We start from the raw sequence: 22,074 nt of genomic DNA, 5'->3' as shown, positions 1-22,074 counted from the left end.
CTTCATATTTGCTTAAGATTCGCTCAATATCGATCATCCGAAGGCCATGTCCCCCTATTTACTAGGAGAGCCTTGCCCAATTATATGTCAAAAGTGGTTTAGCAATTAATCAAAAACTTGGAAGTAATCAAACAAACTACACCACCAAGGCAGGTACATACAATAGAGCTGAGGCTAGTGAAGACATCTTCTTTCTATTTTCAGTCGGATATTCCAGGAGCTATTTATAATAATAATAATAATAATAAATAAATAAAAAAAATAAGGGGCTTGTTCAAAGAAGCAGCTTCGCACGTCATAATCATAATACGTAAATATCTTGGCTTATACCTCCCAGATATAAGGCCTTTACTGTAACGACGATCCTTTCTCTCCCTCCTCTAGCAAGATGAACGTTTAAACAAACTATGGACCGTAAGGATATTCTGTTATTGGTAATATGTATTACCTTATTAGAGATCTGGTGGATCCATCTGAGCCTTCACTGGCATACCCAAGGGAACTCGGCCTTGTCTGAAATAAAACAGGAAAACGAGGTCAATTTAAATAAAAAGCATAAGAACAAAATAGATCAGTTGCTGATAAGGTTTGTTCTCGGAACGGCTGGCTTTCTACTATAAATTTTTACAGTTCCCTATATCAAAACTCTTCAAAAAAAGTCTTTCAATTTCTTACGAAAGTATTTTCACTATTTTGGCAGGTGTAGTGTACCCAAGTCTCTGGAGAGACGATGTGCCTCAGACATAGGATGGCTCAAATCTATGAGGAACAAGGTGTTTGGAGAAACCGTAAGTAGAAACCATAAGCCCTGAATGATTTGTCAAATTTTGATGAAATTTGAGGCCCACAACCTTATAAAACATAAACCATTTTTATTTATTTATGAACATAGAGAAGATTGGTTTACCATTCAAAAATTCAATTTGTGGGCATATTTTTTTTTTTTTTCTCTCTTCTCTAATTTTTTATTTATAATCTGGTTAAAACACCCATAAAGTTCACCGCGATAATCACTATACCACTGAGATTGGTTCACTATAGTACTGTTAGGCCAGCGACTCACTATCAGTTCCACCTGTGAGGTCTACCTGATGAGCACACACACTATGAACTATCAGGTAGACCTGACAGGTGGACCTGGCCAGGTGTAGCTGTCAGGTCTACCTGATAGTGAGTGGCTGGCCTTATCCGCAAAGTTTACCGCGATAGTCCTTGTCCTCTCTCCAGTCCGATCCGTCCACTTACTCGACCAACCAGCTCGACGACTTTGTGCAGAAACGACTCGACAAGTTGCTTGACACATTCAAAGTGGCACCCCGGCCGATCTACTTCAAGTTGTTCATCTATGAGCTGCTCTACTTGTGGAGCTTGCTTGCGTCTGCCCCGCCCATTACGCTTATAGTACAAGGTAAGATTTCCCGGAGTTCAGGGTAGAATTGATATTCGCGAGGAAATATTTAGGTGTACAAAGTCCTTGTCCTCTCTCCAGTCCGATCCGTCCACTTACTCGACCAACCAGCTCGACGACTTTGTGCAGAAACGACTCGACAAGTTGCTCGACACATTCAAAGTGGCATCCCGACCGATCTACTTCAAGTTGTTCATCTATGAGCTGCTCTACTTGTGGAGCTTGCTTGCGTCTGCCCCGCCCATTACGCTTATAGTACAAGGTAAGATTTCCCGGAGTTCAGAGTAGAATTGATATTCGCGAGGAAATATTTAGGTGTACAATTTTGACTGGGGAATCTGGGGATTTATAAATTTATGTCTCTAAACTTGATCTTCCAACCTAGTCGACATATTTGAGAGAATTTTTTTCCGTTTAAACCTGAAATTTGCATTTGTATCGGGCTTTAAACATATGGTAAGGATTAGGTGGCACTTCAGTTGTTCTTAATATTAAGCACCTATTAAGGTGTGTCCAAACATGGTCAACCGGCCGTCGTTCGACGAGGTGAATCTATGTGTCGACTGTCGAGTCAGTGTGGACGGTTTAGTTGACATCGATCGATGGCCGATCGACTATGTGTGGACACACCTTTACAAAACAAACTCTACGCCCTCGGAGACCTTAAAATGATATACCCTTGTGTATTCCTTCCAGACTGTCTATCCTGTCAGGATGAAGAGCCGATGGTGGGCCTCTCCAAGCTCATCTTAGGGGCCAGTCTAAACTATTTGGGCCGCAAGACCGAGGCCCTTACGGCCCTGGAGTCTGTTCTGCTTGCCCGGAAGGACACGCCCACCAACGCCCCTGATGCTCACATCACCGCTTTTGCCTTGTACGAGATGGGAATCATTCTGATTCAGAATTATGAGGTAAGTTTTTACTGAAGGAACCAGCCTAGCTAGCTGGCAGTTCTTCAAAGGGTTCTCTCTGCTTTTAAAGACCAAGCACAAGTCCTCACGATTGTTGACTGCGGTTCAGGTGCAGTGAGACCATCACCCTGGTACCGGTGTAAAAAAAGATAGTCTTTTCTTTATTCTGTCATTACCATTCGGCGAAAGCTAAAACAACATCAAACGACATTACTGAAGGAAGCAATAGCGTCCCTTGGCGATTTTGCATTTTGATGAGATTACGTGCTTACTTTTCATCCCGGGTTCGATGCTGGCGAATCTGGAGATGTTAATCAGAAGATAAACTTGTGTACCAAATCCCTGACAAAATGCGTTTCTGTCCCTACAGACTCAGGAGGAAGGTCGAGCCTGTCTACTCAAAGTACAATCCTCGTTCAAAGGTTTCGACTTCGAGAGTAGGCTGTCAGTCAGAATTCACGGAGCCCTGAGGTCCATGGAGGTAAACATCGGTTTTGATAGATATTTCTTATTGGAGGTAAAGGCTAAAAAAGGAATTAAATTAATTAAGACCTTCATTCGGGGCCCTTGAGTCTGGGACCAAGACCAAATGGGAGGAGCAGGGTATTCTGTACCAAATACAATCGTGCGGCCGTTCTTCTCTCAGAACGGCCTCTATTCCAAGTCCAGCTTGAATGCGGCCAAGATTCTGCTCGAAGACAACGACCCGGAGTTTGGCACGTCGGCCTTCTTCCTCTTCTTTCAAGGCCGCGTGTGTAGACTACAGGTGAGTGGCCAAAAGAGAGTTTGTCATATCACAAGTCTTCACTAGATAGAACTTGACCAGGGTTTTGACGGGACTTCAAAACACCGCATTAAACTCATAAAAAATATCTTCATATTTGCTTAAGATTCGCTCAATATCGATCATCCGAATGCCATGTCCCTCTATTTACTAGGAGAGCCTTGTCCAATTATATGTCAAAAGTGGTTTAGCAATTAATCAAAAACTTTGAAGTAATCAAACAAAATACACCATCAAGGCAGGTACATACAATAGAGCTGAGGCTAGTGAAGACATCTTCTTTCTATTTGCAGTCGGATATCCCAGGAGCTATTCAGGCGTTCCAAGGCGCCCTAGAGAAGTCACCCCAGCGCGAAGTTCAACTCCTCTGCCTGCATGAGATAGGCTGGTGCTATTTGGCCACCCTAAGCTATGTGGAGGCGTTTCATTCGTTCAACATATTGAAGAAGAGATCTCGGTGGTCCAAATACTTTTACACATATCTCACTCTGTGTAAGTAATACTTTTACACATATCTCACTCTGTGTAAGTAGACTCTCGGCGTAGTACGTAGATAGGTGACATTTTTTGGCCTCCACAAAACGTCCGTTTTATGATTCACAATATACACATGCAGTTTTTATGTTGGTTCACCGGCGTTAACACTTTAATTTTACTTCAGACATAGTGCTATTATTTTCATTCACGTTAACATTAGTCCAAGTTGTTCCTTTAACTGTGAACCTTCTGCTCCTCAGACAAACAGAATATACAAAATTTTCGAAAGAATCGAAGAACTGCTGAAAATCAAGAAACCGATGAATCCAGAAAATTGATGAAAATTTTACAGAAAATACGAAAAGGCTTCTTTGATGTTTATCTTGTTTGTCTCCCCCTCCCGACAGTGTGTCTCGGTTCGAGCCTTGTACACTTCCAATTCTTCACGCAGTAATGCAGCCACTCTCACTTGCTCCATACACTCCTGCTTGAGTAACATAATCTGAAAGGGAATTTAAGGTATAAATGGGTTAATATTGAAATCAGTGAGGATAGCATAAAATATGCAACACATTCCTTGTTTATCCTGCTTGAATAGGCCTAGATTAAGTAGACAGGAACAGAGAAGAGAAAGAGAGGGAGGGGAATAAGAAGGGAGAGAGACGGGAAGAAGAGAAAAGAGGATAGAAAAAAAATAGAGAAGAGAGATAGAAAGGGGAGGAATAAGGAGCACTGAAGAGAGGAAGAGAGAGAGAAAGGAGAGAAGAAGGAGGGAAATAGAAAATCAGAAGGAGACAAAAGAGAGGGTGAAAAATAGAGAAAGGGGAGGAATAAGGAACAAGGGACAGAGGAATAGGGGAGGAATAAGGAGAGAGAGAGAGAGAGAGAGTAGAAAGGAAAAGAGTAAGAGAGAGAGGAAAATCATGAGTATAGCAAAAGCACGACCCAGGTAAAACTTTTCCCCGTTGGAAATTTCAGTCGAACTTGTGAGTCGTACAAGAAATTGTAAATCTAACTTTGAGACAAAACAGTTGTAAATTTGACTGGATTAGAAATATTATAGTTATAGTCAAATAAATTACAACTTTGACTGGAATAGAAATTATAAAAAAATAAATTAGACTCGTAACTTTGACTGGAATAGAAATAAAATTCTGAAAAAAAGTTTTGTAATACATAAATAATTGAATGAAAATATTATTTTCATTTTCAATCGTATTTTGAAAGTTAGTTGTGCGTTTAAAATTGTTGAATAATTTTTGAAACTTTCAACTTTCAATCGTCTATTTTGCGTTTTTTCCCCGGTCAGAGGTAGCTCCTTAACTCACGTGTCTTGTGGTAAAATGGTGCTTGGAAAGATTTTGCTGATTTTCTGTACGTGCTTTGAGCTTTAATTTTTTAATTTAAATATCTTTATTCACCTTTAAGAAGGATTTTTTTTTCTCACCCAAGCTTGATTTCTTCAATCATCAGGTAAGTTGATTTAGAAAATATTTTTTCTTTTTTTTTTAGGAAAAATTTAAAGTCATTTGATCTAAGGATTTCATGGGTGTAAAAACTTGGGGTGTTAGGATAGGTTCATAGGTACCTACCTACTTGTAAGGAATAAGGAATTATGTACCTACATATATACTAGTAGGGTGCACCTTACTTGTCAAGGATAAGGAGTAACGACAGATAAGCACTCTTAGGTGAAACCTAATCTAATTTGTTTCTTACAGAGTTTTGCTAACACTGCAAATTACTATGTATGTGCTGGTAGGTTAGTACCTATACCTACTACCTGCCTAATCTAATATACATAATATAACATTACTTTCCTTCCTACAGGATAAGGAAATAAGTGTATAAGTAGTGCTTTATTTAGACTGTCAGCTTAGAACAAGTTGTTCCATTATACCAACAGTTTAATAGAGCACCTCTTTATTGCTAGTGTAGAGGTCTGTAGGTAGACTTACCCTTTCGGTCTGGGTGGACACATTGGACTTGATCACCAACTTGTGCCTCTTCTGATCTTTAGCCTTGTACTTACCGCGATAACAACTTTACAGCCGATATTGGTTCACTTTGGTACTGTTTATGGACCTAATGTCCCTTGTCTTTTCATTGGCAGACTCAAAGCCTCACAGATCGTCTCGAAACTCAAATCATCCTGGCCGACACCCAGGTGAGCATCGCCATCCTCACGTTTCTCCAGCAGGACATTGCCGGCTACGTCAAGGGTGGCTGGACGCTGCGCAAGGCGTGGAAAGTGTACCAGCACACTTACCAGCAGATCCTGGGCCTGTACAAGAAGGCATTCAAGAACGGAACCCCCGCACAGCAACAAACACCGCGTAAGTTGGATTAAACGCCACGTAAGTTAGAATAGGGCCCTTTTGAGCAGAAGGTTTTCAATTGCTTTTTGAAGCACTCCTGGTATGTCTCTTGTAGTAGGTTGATATTACTAAAACAAATCCCCTAATAAAGGATAAGGATACTCAATACCAGACATTCCTGTGTTCCAGTGTTTCTCAACTGTGATCTCCCGTCCTGGTCTCAACCCACGACCCCCTATCAGGAAGACAATTATGTTAAGACCAACAAATTTACAATACAATGGTTCAAATCAGAGCTACAAAGCTAAGAGCTTTGTTGTTTGTTACTCTTTTTTGTTGGAAGCTAGGGATGTATCTCTCCTTTGAAAAAGAGATCCCTATGTAATAAAATTTGTATCCCTGTATAGCGGATGAGTTCACGATCACATAATTATTCATATCAACTTATTGCTTGGAAAATTCGAGTTTTCTATGAGTTTTTTTTGCCCAGAATCCGTGATTTTTTTACTTTTTTTTTGCTACGACACAGACAACATGAGTGGTCTAATAGAGCAGTTGTTTCATTACTACGAATTAAAATCGGAGATGAAACACTCATGTTAAAATAAATAAAAAATAAACTAGCGAGAGATGTCGAACCGCTTACCAGGCTCAGGATATGGCGTAGGGTGACCAGTTCGTTTTTGATGCTGGCAACATCGTCCTCCAAGTGTCCCAGGAACGAATAGCCAGAGTCCGTACTCACGCTCACATTATCATCCTCTTCCTCGCCATCTCTATCAATGTCTTCTTTACCTACGTATGTCGACTGGGGGGGAAGGAGAGGGAGAACATTAAGAGCCTTGCGAAAAATTTGAAAATAAAATTTCACCCGATTACATTACTTTTGTTCCTATAGGATAAGGAAAGTGAAAATCAAGCTTTATTTTTATTACAAGTAGGTCAATCTTTGTATCCAAAATAACGTCACACTTACGGTACATGATTTTTTTTTTTTTTTTTTTAAAGAAAAAAAAAAGGTTTGTAATTGTAATTTATTTATTTGCATCAAGTATACATTATAATATTGCAAGGGTACGGTTCAAGGGCAAGTGTAAGGAACTAAGAAGCAATTATGGACCAGATTTATAATAAGATGTTTTGTTTATGTACCTACAAATCGAACAATAGAAGTGTTTAGAAATTATTTAAGATAAGAGCTGAGTGCAGTTAGTAGCGTGAAAATAAAAGATTGCAGCGTGCAGTTGCGTGAAGATAAATCATAAGAGAAGCGTGCAATTCCGGCAAAACAAGGTGTGTATAATAAAATAGCTGTGTACAGATTATAAATCACAGAGAAAGGGTGGGTGCAATGGTAAAATAAGGTGGTAGAAATGAAGAAAAGGTTATATAAAGCAACGACAAAATAAAAACAAATAATAATAAAAGAAAAGATGCGTAGAAAAAATCAATTATAATTATAACAAACGAAAAGTGCTTAGAAAATAATCATAATTTCAGGAACGGGAGCCAAAGGTGTTTATTTTCTTAGGAGGAAGACAACGAAAGCTTTGTAAACCATTTCTCAAGGGGAAGAAGATTCTTAGGAGGAATGTAACGAAAGCTATCTAAACCATTTCTCAAGGGGAAGATACAAAAGCTATTTAAAGTTTAAATCATTTCTTAAGGGGAAAATATAAAAGCTATATAAAATCTAAGCCATTTCTCAAGGGGAAGCTATCTAGAGAGAAGCGTGCAGTCACGGTATATCGAGGACAATACTTACACCACGACACACGTGAGCTGCATCTCATATATCCCCAGGACTCACCTCAATCTTCTCATGCCCGTAGTTGTTGTTATTCGTGCTGTAGTTGTTGTTACCCTTTCTTCCGGCGTTCCTGCGGAAATGCAAACAGAAGGGATAGGTTTTTATAATGATAATATGTTGTTGTTTACAAATGTCAGGTTATTTGACTACTAGGTCATTTTACCTTTGGCTTCCCAATATTTACCTACAATGTCATTGCTGGCTTCCAAGGCAGGACAGGGGGTAGCACGCCTGCCTTGTAAGCACTAGGTCGCGGGTTCTATTCCCGCCCAGGGTGAACTTTATTCTAAGTTCGTTCTCGGAAAGACTGGCTTTCTCCTCTCCTGTCCTCATTCCCTAAGGCTAAGGCCTTATCGTCCCGAAATTGAAGAGAGAAGGAAGACAGGGTAGGAGAAAACCAGCTGTTCCGAGAACGAAAATTATGCGTCAGTTATTAGTAAAACATTGATTAGATCTCGGAAAAACTGGCTTTCTCCTATCCTGTCCTCATTCCCTAAGGCTAAGGCCTTATCGTCCCGAAATTGAAGAGAGGAGGACAGGGTAGGAGAAAGCCAGCTGTTCCGAGAACGAACATTATGCGTCAGTTATTAGTAAAACATTGATTAGATGTGAAAACTTACAGAGCATGGGACGGGCTTGAGTTGTATAAATTCACCATTGTCCTATCGGTCAGTCTAAAACAGAACAAATCACACAACGTTTTAGACTCCTGCAATTTCCGAGTGAGTGAGTGACTGACTGACTGAGCGAGTGAGTGAGTGAGTGTGTAATAAAAGAACTAGGTACTCTTTTCAGTGGACAATTCAGTCACTGTTTTTAAATCTTCATACTCAGTTATTAGTAAAATATTGATTAGATGTGAAAACTTACAGAGCATGGGACGGGCTTGTGTTGTATAAATTCACCATTGTCCTATCGGTCAGTCTAAAACAGAATAAATCACATAAGGTTTTGGACTCCTGCACTTTCCGAACCAGAGTGAGTGAGTTAAAGGAATTTTTAATTGTGTTAAGCATATTTAAATGTTTGCCACAAATAATGTTCCCCAATTAATATAATACACTTAGATAAAGTTCATGAGTTGACTTGGACTCGAACCACCAAACCTCCAGATACAGTCCAACGCGTTAACTACTGAGGTTGGTAGAGTGAGTTAAAAAAAGAACTACTCTTTCAGTGGACAATCAGTCACTGTTTTTAAATCTTCATACTTAAAGGGAGTTGAAGAGAGCAGGGAGGCACGCGAATGTTAAGAGTTTAAAGCGACACCCGGTCCATACTAAGGCCAGAAACTCACTATCAGGTAGACCTGACGACAGGTCTACCTGATAGTGATAGTGGCTGGCCTAACACAAAATTGACTTTTGAAGGTTTTCGGCTCATTATTTTACACATTTCTTACCTTTGCGAGCAGTCTGCTTCGCTGATTTCAAAATCCAACATGAGATCTTCAGAAGTAATGCTGGAGCAAGGGGACAGGGTACCTCTGGATCTGGCTGGGGAGTCTTGACATTCTGGAGTACGTAGAGGTTTCTCTGTGGGTGAAAACAATTTAACTTTGCAGCAACGAACGTGGCCGAGTGAGTTATCCTTGGCCCTCAGCTTGCACGGCTGAGGTTTCGGGTCGATTCCCGGCGGGGTCGAAGTTTTCTGGAGTTCGGGGTACACTCAGCCTCGTGAAGACGATTGAGTAGCTACTTTAATTGAGTAGCGACTAGTGGCGACATTAGCAGTGTAAAAAGATTATTGAAAGATGAACATTGATTGCAAAAGAAGCACTTAGTAGATGAAAATTAATAGTAAATGAACTTAGTACTACTGTGATACCCACAAAAGGTGTAAAGAAGCTCTCTGCTTTAACACAAATAAATTCACGAGCTACTAGTTTTGTTTATCCCCCCTCCCTCTCTAACTATCTATCAAGAGCTAATACTTACGGGCTTCACGCCGATGCATCGTATTAGCTGTTTGGTCTTCATCAAACACCAAGCCAGGCTGATCCGAAATCTCGTCATCAATCAGAAAATCATGCCCTCTCCCACCCTCGCCCTCTCCATCTGAGAACGACACATTGGTGGGTGTCCCTGGAGAATCTAACTCGGGAGGTGACGGCTGTGGGTCTGTCTTCACGGGACGGGGCTCTGGGAACGGTTGAGGTTGAACTGGAAATAAAAGACAATAAGATTAAAGACATCATAAAAAAAGGTGTTAAAAAAAGATGAGTCTTTCACTGCCGTTTTGATTTCGTAGCAATGCAACAACTGCTACATTAGACGCATGTGGCCTGTGTCGTAGCACGGCCATTCCGTGGTATGCCTCTCATCAGATGGGCAAGAAGAGACACAATACTTCCCATTTAAGTGCTGGGTCAACACGAGAACACCAGAAAGTAACCCGTTGAAATACGAGTATATGAAATTGAAAAACGAGTACAAATTTTTCTCGACGGTGGGGATCAAACCAGGGACCTTCTAAAGATTCTAAACCAACCTGGTCCGCTTACCTTTATTCCTGGGACTGGCCAGTCCCACCTCTGTAGATTCAGACGTGGAGGGACTATCTGGTGCATTTTGGAAAGATTTTGCTGATTTTCTGTACGTGCTTTGAGCTTCAATTTTTTAATTTAAATATCTTTATTTACCTTTAAAGGATTTTTTTCTCACCCAAGCTTGATTTCTTCAATCATCAGGTAAGTTGATTTAGATTTTTTTTATTTTATTTTATTTTAGCAAAAATATCAAAATTTTGAGGAAAAAATTAAAGTCATTTGATCTAAGGATTCTAAGGGTCTGTATGTGTAAAAACTTGGGGTGTTAGGATAGGTACTTGCCTACTTGTAAGGAATAAGGAATTAGGTACCTATATACTAGTAGGGTGCACCTTACTTGTCAAGGATAAGGAGTAACGACAGATAAGCACTCTTTAGGTGAAACCTAATCTAATTTGTTTCTTACAGAGTTTTGCTAACACTGCAAATTACTATGTATGTGTTGGTAGGTTAGTTGGAAAGATTTTGCTGATTTTCTGTACGTGCTTTGAGCTTCAATTTTTTAATTTAAATATCTTTATTTACCTTTAAAGGATTTTTTTTTTCTCACCCAAGCTTGATTTCTTCAATCATCAGGTAAGTTGATTTAGATTTTTTTTATTTTATTTTATTTTAGCAAAAATATCAAAATTTTGAGGAAAAAATTAAAGTCATTTGATCTAAGGATTCTAAGGGTCTGTATGTGTAAAAACTTGGGGTGTTAGGATAGGTACTTGCCTACTTGTAAGGAATAAGGAATTAGGTACCTATATACTAGTAGGGTGCACCTTACTTGTCAAGGATAAGGAGTAACGACAGATAAGCACTCTTTAGGTGAAACCTAATCTAATTTGTTTCTTACAGAGTTTTGCTAACACTGCAAATTACTATGTATGTGTTGGTAGGTTAGTACCTACCTACCAACCTACTACCTGCCTAATCTAATATACATATAACATTACTTTCCTTCCTATAGGATAAGGAAAGTAAAAATGAATAGCCAGCCACTCACTAGACCTGACAGATACGCCTGATCAGGTTCGCTTGATAGTGTGTGTGCTCATCAGCTATAAGGTAGACCTGACAGGTGGACCTTTCCAGCCGTACCTTTCAGATCTACCTGGTAGTGTGTGTCCTCATCAGGTGTCAGAGGTATACCTGTCAGATCTACCTGATAGTGAGTGGGTGGCCTAACGGTTAGATGGAAGAGAACGCCCTCGGCGTTAACCTCGCCTAGTAGTTAACTTCCACTCAAGAGTCGTGGCCTAACGGTTAGATGGAAGAGAACGCCCTCGGCGTTAACCTCGCCTAGTAGTTAACTTCCACTCAAGAGTCTATTATTATTATTCCAGAACGCCCTGATGACATTCGAGGAGGATAAGCTGAACGAGTGTATGGCAGAGTTGAGGGCTCTGGAGAGACGATGTGCCTCAGACATAGGATGGCTCAAATCTATGAGGAACAAGGTGTTTGGAGAAACCGTAAGTAGAAACCATAACCCCTGAATGATTTGTCAGATTTTGATGAAATTTGAGGCCCACAACCTTATCCGCAAAGTTCACCGCGATAATCACTATACCACTGAGATTGGTTCACTATAGTACTGTTAGGCCAGCGACTCACTATGAGTTCCACCTGTGAGGTCTACCTGTATGAGCACACACACTATGAACTATCAGGTAGACCTGACAGGTGGACCTGGCCAGGTGTAGCTGTTAGGTCTACCTGATAGTGAGTGGCTGGCCTTATCCGCAAAATTTACCGCGACATACAAATGGCACACATTTAACCATTGTAACTTGTAACCCACCTACCTACATTACCAGAACCCATTGATAAATGAAGCCAGGTAACACGTAATGGCGTGTTATTGCTTTTTGTTTATTAATTTTATTGTACAATAGGTACTACCTACCTTTCTATGGCACGAGGTGAAAAGGAAATTTCCAGTCTTTTCCCCTCGTATTGTAAACAAGGTATGTAGTTATCAGAGCTGCCTTTGTTGATATGCGGAAAGCGCATGACTTTGGATACATTAGATAACCGAGCCTATCTGTAAGTCCTTAGGTAGTTACTACAAAGGTAGAATAAACATATGTATAGGTACCTATAATAGTGTGAACCTATTTCAAAACGAAGCAACAATAAAATAAATCATTAGGTAACAGTTGTAGATAGAAGGTATAATATGTATATAGGTCCCTACTTTTACTTGCAAGTCTTACAACTGTCATACAAATGGCACACATTTAACCATTGTAACTTGTAACCCACCTACCTACATTACCAGAACCCATTGATAAATGAAGCCAGGTAACACTTAATGGCGTGTTATTGCTTTTTGTTTATTAATTTTATTGTACAATAGGTACTACCTACCTTTCTATGGTACGAGGTGTAAAGGAAATTTCCAGTCTTTTCCCCTAGTATTGTAAACAAGGTATGTGGGTCTTTTAAACTTGCATTGTGTTTGTGTTCAGGCAAAAGAGAGTTTTGTATGTTTACATACATAGGAGTTTGAATAATATTAAAGGAACTGAAACACCTTGAAAGATTAGTCCTTGAACTTCCGCTCTAAAGTCCGTTTTTAATAATATATGTAAGAAGAAGACATGGCATAAAATAAATTACTTATGTAAATATCAAAATCAATGAACAATCTAATTTCCTTCTCTTTCCCATATTAGGTACTATGTATTACTACCACTAGGTAGGTAGTTACCTATGAAACAATTAAACATATCTTTTTACATACATAGGAGTTTGAATAATATTAAAGGAACTGAAACACCTTGAAAGATTAGTCCTTGAACTTCCGCTCTAAAGTCCGTTTTTGTTAATATATGTAAGAAGAAGACATGGCACAAAATAAATTATGTAAATATCAAAATCAATAAACAATCTAATTTCCTTCTTTTTCCCATATTAGGTACTATGTATTACTACCACTAATCTATGTAGGTAGGTACCTATATGAAACAATTAAACACATCTTTTTTTTTCTTCTGAAAAAAATCCACCTAATGTTTTGGGTTTGACCCCACAGGTACCCTACCCACATTTCCAGGCCACAGAAGAAGGGAAATTAACCCGCACCCTCTCCTCAATTGGGAACTGAGAAATCTCACATCAAGAGGGAATGAACCCGCAGTCTCTGTATTGAGAAACCTCGGCCATGAACCTTTTCAAATACGTGTTCCGCAAATGTAATAGAAAGTCGTGTGATGTTCACACCAGATTTTTTTTTTTTTTGAAAAAAATCCATCTAATGTTTTGGGTTTGACCCCACAGGTACCCTACCCACATTTCCAGGCCACAGAAGAAGGCAAATTAACCCGCACCCTCTCCTCAATTGAGAACTGAGAAATCTCACATCAAGAGGGAATGAACCCGCAGTCTCTGCATTGAGAAACCTCGCCATGAACCACTCGGCCGCCGGCACTCCCGAGGCCGAGGAGCAATGGGAGGTGGCCCGGAGAGGCATCTTGCTGGTCCTACACAATCGATATCAGGAGGCCGAAACCCTGTTCAAATCTGGAGGTGATTCCGCTGTTATGGCCGCCGGCTCTTGCTTCATAGGATTCATGGTAAGGGGAAACAACCTCCGTGCCCGAGAAGGTATCACACTAGGCTTGCACTCCGGAGGTCACAGCTTCCAGCGGGGTCGGAGTTTATTTCGATTCTGTGTTTGGAGTTCGGGTTGCACTCAGCCTCATGAGGACAATTGAGTAGCTACTTTAATTGAGTAGAGACCAGTGGCGGCATTAAAAGTGTAAAAAGATTATTGAAATATTGAAATCGATTGCAAAGGAGATATGTATACTTTGTAATAATGTGATACCCACAAAAGTTGTGAAAAAGATCTGCTTTACCACAGAGAATTTAAGACTTCAAAGTATGTACCACCGAACCACATTCAAGTTACTTCAAGGCTCACTAAGGCCAGCCACTCACTAGACCTGACAGATACGCCTGATCAGGTTCGCTTGATAGTGTGTGTGCTCATCAGCTATAAGGTAGACCTGACAGACGGACCTTTCCAGCCGTACCTATCAGATCTGGTAGTGTGTGTGCATCATCAGGTGTCAGAGGTATACCACAATTGACTGGGGAATCTGGGGATTTATAAATTTATGTCTCTAAACTTGATCTTCCAACCTAGTCGACATATTTGAGAGAATTTTTTCCGTTTAGACCTGAAATTTGCATTTGTACCGGGCTTTAAACATATGGTAAGGATTAGGTGGCACTTCAGTTGTTCTTAACGTTAAGCACCTATTAAGGTGTGTCCAAACATGGTCGACTGGCCGTCGTTCGACGAGGTGAATCTATGTGTCGAGTCAGTGTGGACGGTTCAGTTGACATCGATCGATGGCCGGTCGACTATGTGTGGACACACCTTTACAAAACAAACTCAACGCCCTCGGAGACCTTAAAATGATATACCCTTGTGTATTCCTTCCAGACTGTCTATCCTGTCAGGATGAAGAGCCGATGGTGGGCCTCTCCAAGCTCATCTTAGGGGCCAGTCTAAACTATTTGGGCCGCAAGACCGAGGCCCTTACGGCCCTGGAGTCTGTTCTGCTTGCCCGGAAGGACACGCCCACCAACGCCCCTGATGCTCACATCACCGCTTTTGCCTTGTACGAGATGGGAATCATTCTGATTCAGAATTATGAGGTAAGTTTTTACTGAAGGAACCAGCCTAGCTAGCTGGCAGTTCTTCAAAGGGTTCTCAAGTCCTCACGATTGTTGATTGCGGTTCAGGTGCGGTGAGAGCATCACCCTGGTACCGGTGTACACAAAGATACTTTTTTCTTTATTCTGCCATTATAATTCGGCGAAAGCTAAAACAACATTACTGAAGGAAGCAATAGCGTCCCTTGAACTAACTATTAGAACTTGGCGATTTTGCATTTTGATGAGATTACGTGCTTACTTTTCATTCAGAAAGTCCCGGGTTCGATGCTGGCGAATCTGGAGATGATCATCAGAAGATAAACTTGTGTACCAAATCCCTGACAATAAAATGCGTTTCTGTCCCTACAGACTCAGGAGGAAGGTCGAGCCTGTCTACTCAAAGTACAATCCTCGTTCAAAGGTTTCGACTTCGAGAGTAGGCTGTCAGTCAGAATTCACGGAGCCCTGAGGTCCATGGAGGTAAACATCGGTTTTGATAGATATTTCTTATTGGAGGTAAAGGCTAAAAAAGGAATTAAATTAATTAAGACCTTCATTCGGGGCCCTTGAGTCTGGGACCAAGACCAAATGGGAGGAGCAGGGTATTCTGTACCAAATACATAAGACCTTGTTTAGACTGCGGGAGTAAAGGGGACTTTTCAGCACCATCAAAATTCCTTCTCTTTTCAGGAGTGACCAAGAAAGCCACCTTGAGAGCGTGTTCAATAAGGTAGATCACAATCAGAAGACCCGGGTTCAAATCTTCCCTCTCTCCCAAACCTCTCACCCATCATCAGCACAGCTTCCTCAAGAACCCCCTGGCTGCGTTCTTTGGCTCCCATCAGCAACAGATCAATCAAAACAATAGTACAAATGAGTAAGTATCTAGGTCCCATCATCAAAACCTTATTACAAACTAGTAAGTTATAGGTCCCACCATCTTTAGAAGCATCAGTTTTAAGGTCCACTCGCACTTATACGTCAAATTACGTACCTTACGAATTATCCGTTTTAAGGTCCAAGCAAACTGATCCGTCACGGATACGTTCCGTCACCTACGCCTAGCTTGTTCCATATTGGATCTTTTGTCTTGGATCTATTGGATCAAATGCACGACCGCACGACAGTCCGTATCCATGCTGGATAAGTGTGCATCTTAAAGGGCACTGACTTTCGAACCGGAGATGTAGGGTTTGAGTCCTAGAGGAAGGCTCAGAAAATTTGACTAATTTGAGGGCCGGAATGACCCCTGATGAACCCTCTCGCCTCTGTCTGCTTCACATTAAAGAGGTAATACACGCAGTTCAAATCTTTGTGATTCGAACTTTCCACGAAGTTTTGAGGGCCATTTGGAAATACCTGTCTTAGAAGATTCACTTATCCTAATAATACAGAGTGAACACGAAAAACGTAACCAAAATCTTAGGGTAGATTCCTGAGTTTTTTTTTTTTTTGGAAATGACCTCAGGAATCTACCCTAGGATTTTGGTTACGTTTTTCGTGTTCACCTAGTATAAACACTCAGTACGTCTACATTATGTCGATCGACCATGGTGTAGCCGTAACTTCTTACACTATACAACATGTACCATTGTACCTACTGCAATTGCAAACTTTTTAAGCTCAATGTCAGGAAGACAACAATGACTGGAGCGTCCCCTCCTCCCTCGCCTCCACTCCCACTTCCCTCTCTCCCAAACCTCTCACCCATCATCAGCACAGCTTCCTCAAGAACCCCCTGGCTGCGTTCTTTGGCTCCCATCAGCAACAGACCAATCAAAACACTAGTACAAATGAGTAAGTATCTAGGTCCCATCATCAAAACCTTATTACAAACTAGTAAGTTATAGGTCCACTCGCACTTATACGTCAAATTACGTACCTTGCGAAGCATCCGTTTTAAGGTCCAAGCAAACTGATCCGTCACGGATACGTTCCGTCACCTACGTCTAGCTTATTCCATATTGGATCTTTTGTCTTGGATCTATTGGATCATCTTAAAGGGCACTGACTCTCGAACCGGAGATGTAGGGTTTGAGTCCTAGAGGAAGGCTCAGAAAATTTGACTAATTTGAGGGCCGGAATGACCCCTGATGAACCCTCGCGCCTCGGCTCTGCTTCACATTAAGAGGTAATACACGCAAAACTCACACCTTCCTCTGAAACATTATGACTGCCTGCTGGCGACAAAAGGTCCAAGACGATAAAATTCGCTATTTTCTCCCGTACAGTCCATGTGAGCAAGATCGCGTGTGCCATTTGGAGGGTTCATCTAACAGTAAAATGAAATCTAATTTGTATAGTAAATTAATCTATACGTAGTAAAATAAAATCGTGTCCTCCCTCAGATGTCCCATACCGGCGGACACCATAGCTCGACTCCTGGGAGCCATCAGCTTCGGCTACGGCACGTTTCAGCTGTGCATGTCCCTTCTGCCGCCATCCATGCTCAAACTGATACACTTCCTAGGATTTACCGGTGATAGGGCGAGGGGAGTGGAAGCCTTGATGTTCTGTAAGACGAGCCGAGATATGCGTGCACCCCTAGCGACGTAAGTAGACACCAAAGTAGAACGATAGGATTTCCCAGAAAGTTGATCATTTGTGAAAGTTCTTTTCGCGTGCTACCGAACCCTATATTTCCCAGAAAGTTGATCCTTTGTGAAAGTTCTTTCTGCGTGTTACCTAACCCTATAAATCCCAGAAAGTTGGCCATTTGTGAAAGTTCCTTCGGCGCACTACGCTACTACCTAACCATATAATTTCCTCTCACCCCGAAGGCCCGGAGGTAGTGGGTTCGAATTCCACCCGGGCACGAAAGAAAATAAATTTTTGAACCTAATCTTTCCAATGTAATAGTATTTTATATGTACTTACTTGAACACCGGTAACTTTGGAAAGCCAAAATGTGCGTTGAAGTCCTTCATTTTTGTCGGATTTTAAGCAAAGTTTGTGTTTTCGACGGCTGTTGATCGACTCGATCCATGTAACCGTCCGTACTCCGTACACTGCCTCGACAAGATAGATTCACCTCGTTGATCGACGGCCGTCGACTATGTGCGAACACAGTTTTATGAATAATCACATATGTTTTCCTTCGTTCTTCATCCAGCCTCACGCTCCTCTGGTATCACACCATCGTGCGGCCGTTCTTCTCTCAGAACGGCCTCTATTCCAAGTCCAGCTTGAATGCGGCCAAGATTCTGCTCGAAGACAACGACCCGGAGTTTGGCACGTCGGCCTTCTTCCTCTTCTTTCAAGGCCGCGTGTGTAGACTACAGGTGAGTGGCCAAAAGAGAGTTTGTCATATCACAAGTCTTCACTAGATAGAACTTGACCAGGGTTTTGACGGGACTTCAAAACACCGCATTAAACTCATAAAAAATATCTTCATATTTGCTTAAGATTCGCTCAATATCGATCATCCGAATGCCATGTCCCTCTATTTACTAGGAGAGCCTTGTCCAATTATATGTCAAAAGTGGTTTAGCAATTAATCAAAAACTTTGAAGTAATCAAACAAAATACACCATCAAGGCAGGTACATACAATAGAGCTGAGGCTAGTGAAGACATCTTCTTTCTATTTGCAGTCGGATATCCCAGGAGCTATTCAGGCGTTCCAAGGCGCCCTAGAGAAGTCACCCCAGCGCGAAGTTCAACTCCTCTGCCTGCATGAGATAGGCTGGTGCTATTTGGCCACCCTAAGCTATGTGGAGGCGTTTCATTCGTTCAACATATTGAAGAAGAGATCTCGGTGGTCCAAATACTTTTACACATATCTCACTCTGTGTAAGTAGACTCTCGGCGTAGTACGTAGACAAGTGACATTTTTTGGCGTCCACAAAACGTCCGTTTTATGATTCACAATATGCACATGCCGCTTTGCCGCTTTTATGTTGGTTCACCGGCGTTAACACTTTAATTTTACTTCAGACATAGTGCTATTATTTTCATCCACGTTAACATTAGTCCAAGTTGTTTCTTTAACTGTGAACCTTCTGCTCCTCAGACAAACAGAATATACAAAATTTTCGAAAGAATCGAAGAACTGCTGAAAATCCAGAAACCGATGAATCCAGAAAATTGATGAAAAATTTACAGAAAATACGAAAAGGCTTCTTTGATAACTAAAAATGATTTTGGGTGAGTAAAAACACGTCTTGGCTTTATGTTTTACATATATTTTTATTAAATTACAGATGGATCCATTTCGGACAAACAGAATATACAAAATTTTCGAAAGAATCGAAGAACTGCTGAAAATCAAGAAACCGATGAATCCAGAAAATTGATGAAAATTTTACAGAAAATACGAAAAGGCTTCTTTGATGTTTATCTTGTTTGTCTCCCCCTCCCGACAGTGTGTCTCGGTTCGCTCGACAACCGAAAAGAGTTGGACAAGTTTGTCCAGTCCTTGTCCTCTCTCCAGTCCGATCCGTCCACTTACTCGACCAACCAGCTCGACGACTTTGTGCAGAAACGACTCGACAAGTTGCTCGACACATTCAAAGTGGCATCCCGACCGATCTACTTCAAGTTGTTCATCTATGAGCTGCTCTACTTGTGGAGCTTGCTTGCGTCTGCCCCGCCCATTACGCTTATAGTACAAGGTAAGATTTCCCGGAGTTCAGAGTAGAATTGATATTCGCGAGGAAATATTTAGGTGTACAATTTTGACTGGGGAATCTGGGGATTTATAAATTTATGTCTCTAAACTTGATCTTCCAACCTAGTCGACATATTTGAGAGAATTTTTTTCCGTTTAAACCTGAAATTTGCATTTGTATCGGGCTTTAAACATATGGTAAGGATTAGGTGGCACTTCAGTTGTTCTTAATATTAAGCACCTATTAAGGTGTGTCCAAACATGGTCAACCGGCCGTCGTTCGACGAGGTGAATCTATGTGTCGACTGTCGAGTCAGTGTGGACGGTTTAGTTGACATCGATCGATGGCCGATCGACTATGTGTGGACACACCTTTACAAAACAAACTCTACGCCCTCGGAGACCTTAAAATGATATACCCTTGTGTATTCCTTCCAGACTGTCTATCCTGTCAGGATGAAGAGCCGATGGTGGGCCTCTCCAAGCTCATCTTAGGGGCCAGTCTAAACTATTTGGGCCGCAAGACCGAGGCCCTTACGGCCCTGGAGTCTGTTCTGCTTGCCCGGAAGGACACGCCCACCAACGCCCCTGATGCTCACATCACCGCTTTTGCCTTGTACGAGATGGGAATCATTCTGATTCAGAATTATGAGGTAAGTTTTTACTGAAGGAACCAGCCTAGCTAGCTGGCAGTTCTTCAAAGGGTTCTCTCTGCTTTTAAAGACCAAGCACAAGTCCTCACGATTGTTGACTGCGGTTCAGGTGCAGTGAGACCATCACCCTGGTACCGGTGTAAAAAAAGATAGTCTTTTCTTTATTCTGTCATTACCATTCGGCGAAAGCTAAAACAACATCAAACGACATTACTGAAGGAAGCAATAGCGTCCCTTGGCGATTTTGCATTTTGATGAGATTACGTGCTTACTTTTCATCCCGGGTTCGATGCTGGCGAATCTGGAGATGTTAATCAGAAGATAAACTTGTGTACCAAATCCCTGACAAAATGCGTTTCTGTCCCTACAGACTCAGGAGGAAGGTCGAGCCTGTCTACTCAAAGTACAATCCTCGTTCAAAGGTTTCGACTTCGAGAGTAGGCTGTCAGTCAGAATTCACGGAGCCCTAAGGTCCATGGAGGTAAATATCGGTTTTGATAGATATTTCTTATTGGAGGTAAAGGCTAAAAGAGGAATTAAATTAATTAAGACCTTCATTCGAGGCCCTTAAGTCCGGGACCAAGACCAAATGGGAGGAGCAGGGTATTCTGTACCAAATACATAAGACCTTGTTTAGACTGCGGGAGTAAAGGGGACTTTTCAACACCGTCAAAATTTCTTCTCTTTTCAGGAGTGACCAAGAAAGCCACCTTGAGAGCGTGTTCAATAAGGCAGATCACAATCAGAAGACCCGGGTTCAAATCCGAGGTGATTTCGTTCACGATTGCTATACTGACGTTGTCTCAGGACATGAGCAACTTTCTGACGTGACATGCCTCGTGATGTCACATGAGCTCACGTGACATGAGGGCAGTTTGTTTCTTCCTTTACGTTGGATCATTTTGACACGATTTTCATGCATCTGCGCTTGTGCGGTCCAAAAAGAAAGATGAGGAGGAGATAGAGAGAGAGAGAGAGAGAGAGAGGGAGAGAGAGAGATAATTGAGAACGAAAAAAAGTGAAAAAAAGAGGAGGAGGAGGAGGAGGAAGGGAGAGAGAGAGAGGCAGAAATATATATAGAGAGAGGGAGGGAGGGGCAGGGAGAGAGAGAGTGAGAGAGAAAATCCCTTGAGTGAAATTAACTTAATGGAATACAAACAGTTTTGAGGTAAAATTTTTGCATTTACTCAAGTTTCCCTCCCACATTCTCTCCTCTCTCTCTCTCTCTCTTTCTCTCTCTCTCTCTCCCTCTGTCTTCCTCTTTCTCTTTCTCCCTCTTCCCTCTTCCTCCTTTTCTTCCTTTTTTCTTTCTCTCTCTCCCCCTCTCTCTCTCTCCCACCCGAAACCCTCCGCTAGAACCCTCCTAAACTCTCTAACGACTAGAAACTAGAGACTCTAACCTAACCTTCCTTCAGAAAATTTCCCTCCTAACTCTCTTCCCATCAGAAAACTTCCCCACTGGACTCTCTCCTCCACTACAAAATTTCCCTTCTAATCCCAGTCCCTCCCATCTCCAACCGTTCTTCTATATCAAAAAACTCCCTCTCCCCCACGACAAAATTTCCCTTCTATCCCTTGATTCTCCCCCCTCACATACGAGTACCCTACCACATGAGTCTTGTTTAAAAAAACAACTGAGAACTTTTTTATATGAGTCATATAAATGCGTGCTCCGTTTTATTGTTCATCCGAGACTCTGTCTGGGTTTTAATGGGAGCTATTAAACTGAGAACCAATGGTATCGCTCTTCTGTCTAATGGGTGATATGATGGGAAATCAATAGGACACTTGTCTGAATGGGACGTTCGATCCCTGGGTTATGGGGATGCCCCTATAAAGGTTAAAGGGTAAAGTGATGGGACTCTTGCTTGGAAAGGGAGATATGGGCGTGTTATGAC

The 22,074-nt window shown here is 41.5% G+C and overlaps 2 protein-coding genes across 2 annotated transcripts; both read left to right on the top strand.

Annotated features, from left to right (window-relative positions):
• Positions 1 to 439: 439 nt before the first annotated feature.
• Positions 440 to 20,886, top strand: LOC103509390 (tetratricopeptide repeat protein 39C-like). Its single transcript, XM_026823744.1, has 12 exons — positions 440 to 477; positions 701 to 788; positions 5,694 to 5,916; positions 6,088 to 6,147; positions 16,553 to 16,712; positions 17,264 to 17,467; positions 18,028 to 18,196; positions 18,508 to 18,706; positions 19,279 to 19,527; positions 19,962 to 20,176; positions 20,547 to 20,657; positions 20,868 to 20,886. Exons 1-12 carry the CDS (start codon positions 440 to 442, stop codon positions 20,871 to 20,873), a joined length of 1,722 nt encoding a protein of 573 aa, XP_026679545.1. The 3' UTR covers positions 20,874 to 20,886.
• LOC103509400 (tetratricopeptide repeat protein 39C-like) lies at positions 14,475 to 16,317 on the top strand. Its single transcript, XM_008474016.3, has 4 exons — positions 14,475 to 14,915; positions 15,285 to 15,395; positions 15,606 to 15,675; positions 16,224 to 16,317. The coding sequence occupies exons 1-3, from the start codon at positions 14,607 to 14,609 to the stop codon at positions 15,609 to 15,611; spliced, it is 426 nt and encodes a 141-aa protein (XP_008472238.2). The 5' UTR covers positions 14,475 to 14,606; the 3' UTR covers positions 15,612 to 15,675; positions 16,224 to 16,317.
• Positions 20,887 to 22,074: the final 1,188 nt, after the last annotated feature.

This window comes from Diaphorina citri, unplaced genomic scaffold (assembly GCF_000475195.1).
Source record: "Diaphorina citri unplaced genomic scaffold, Diaci psyllid genome assembly version 1.1 scaffold23, whole genome shotgun sequence".
NCBI classification, from domain to species: Eukaryota; Metazoa; Arthropoda; class Insecta; order Hemiptera; family Psyllidae; genus Diaphorina; species Diaphorina citri.
The sequence above is the reverse complement of the archived record's forward strand: the minus strand, read 5'-3'. Positions and strand labels throughout refer to the sequence as shown.

What these genes read in the sequence shown, in the direction of transcription:
- LOC103509390 (XM_026823744.1), top strand. Translation starts at nt 440, where the DNA reads ATGTATTACCTTATTAGAGATCTGGTGGATCCATCTGA. An exon ending in GACCCCCTATCAGGAAGACA is followed by an intron (nt 6,148 to 16,552) that starts ATTATGTTAAGA and finishes AATGTCAGGAAG; the next exon opens with ACAACAATGACTGGAGCGTC. An exon ending in CATTACGCTTATAGTACAAG is followed by an intron (nt 19,528 to 19,961) that starts GTAAGATTTCCC and finishes TATTCCTTCCAG; the next exon opens with ACTGTCTATCCTGTCAGGAT.
- LOC103509400 (XM_008474016.3), top strand. Translation starts at nt 14,607, where the DNA reads ATGGCCGGTCGACTATGTGTGGACACACCTTTACAAAACAAACTCAAC. An exon ending in TTCTGATTCAGAATTATGAG is followed by an intron (nt 14,916 to 15,284) that starts GTAAGTTTTTAC and finishes CTGTCCCTACAG; the next exon opens with ACTCAGGAGGAAGGTCGAGC.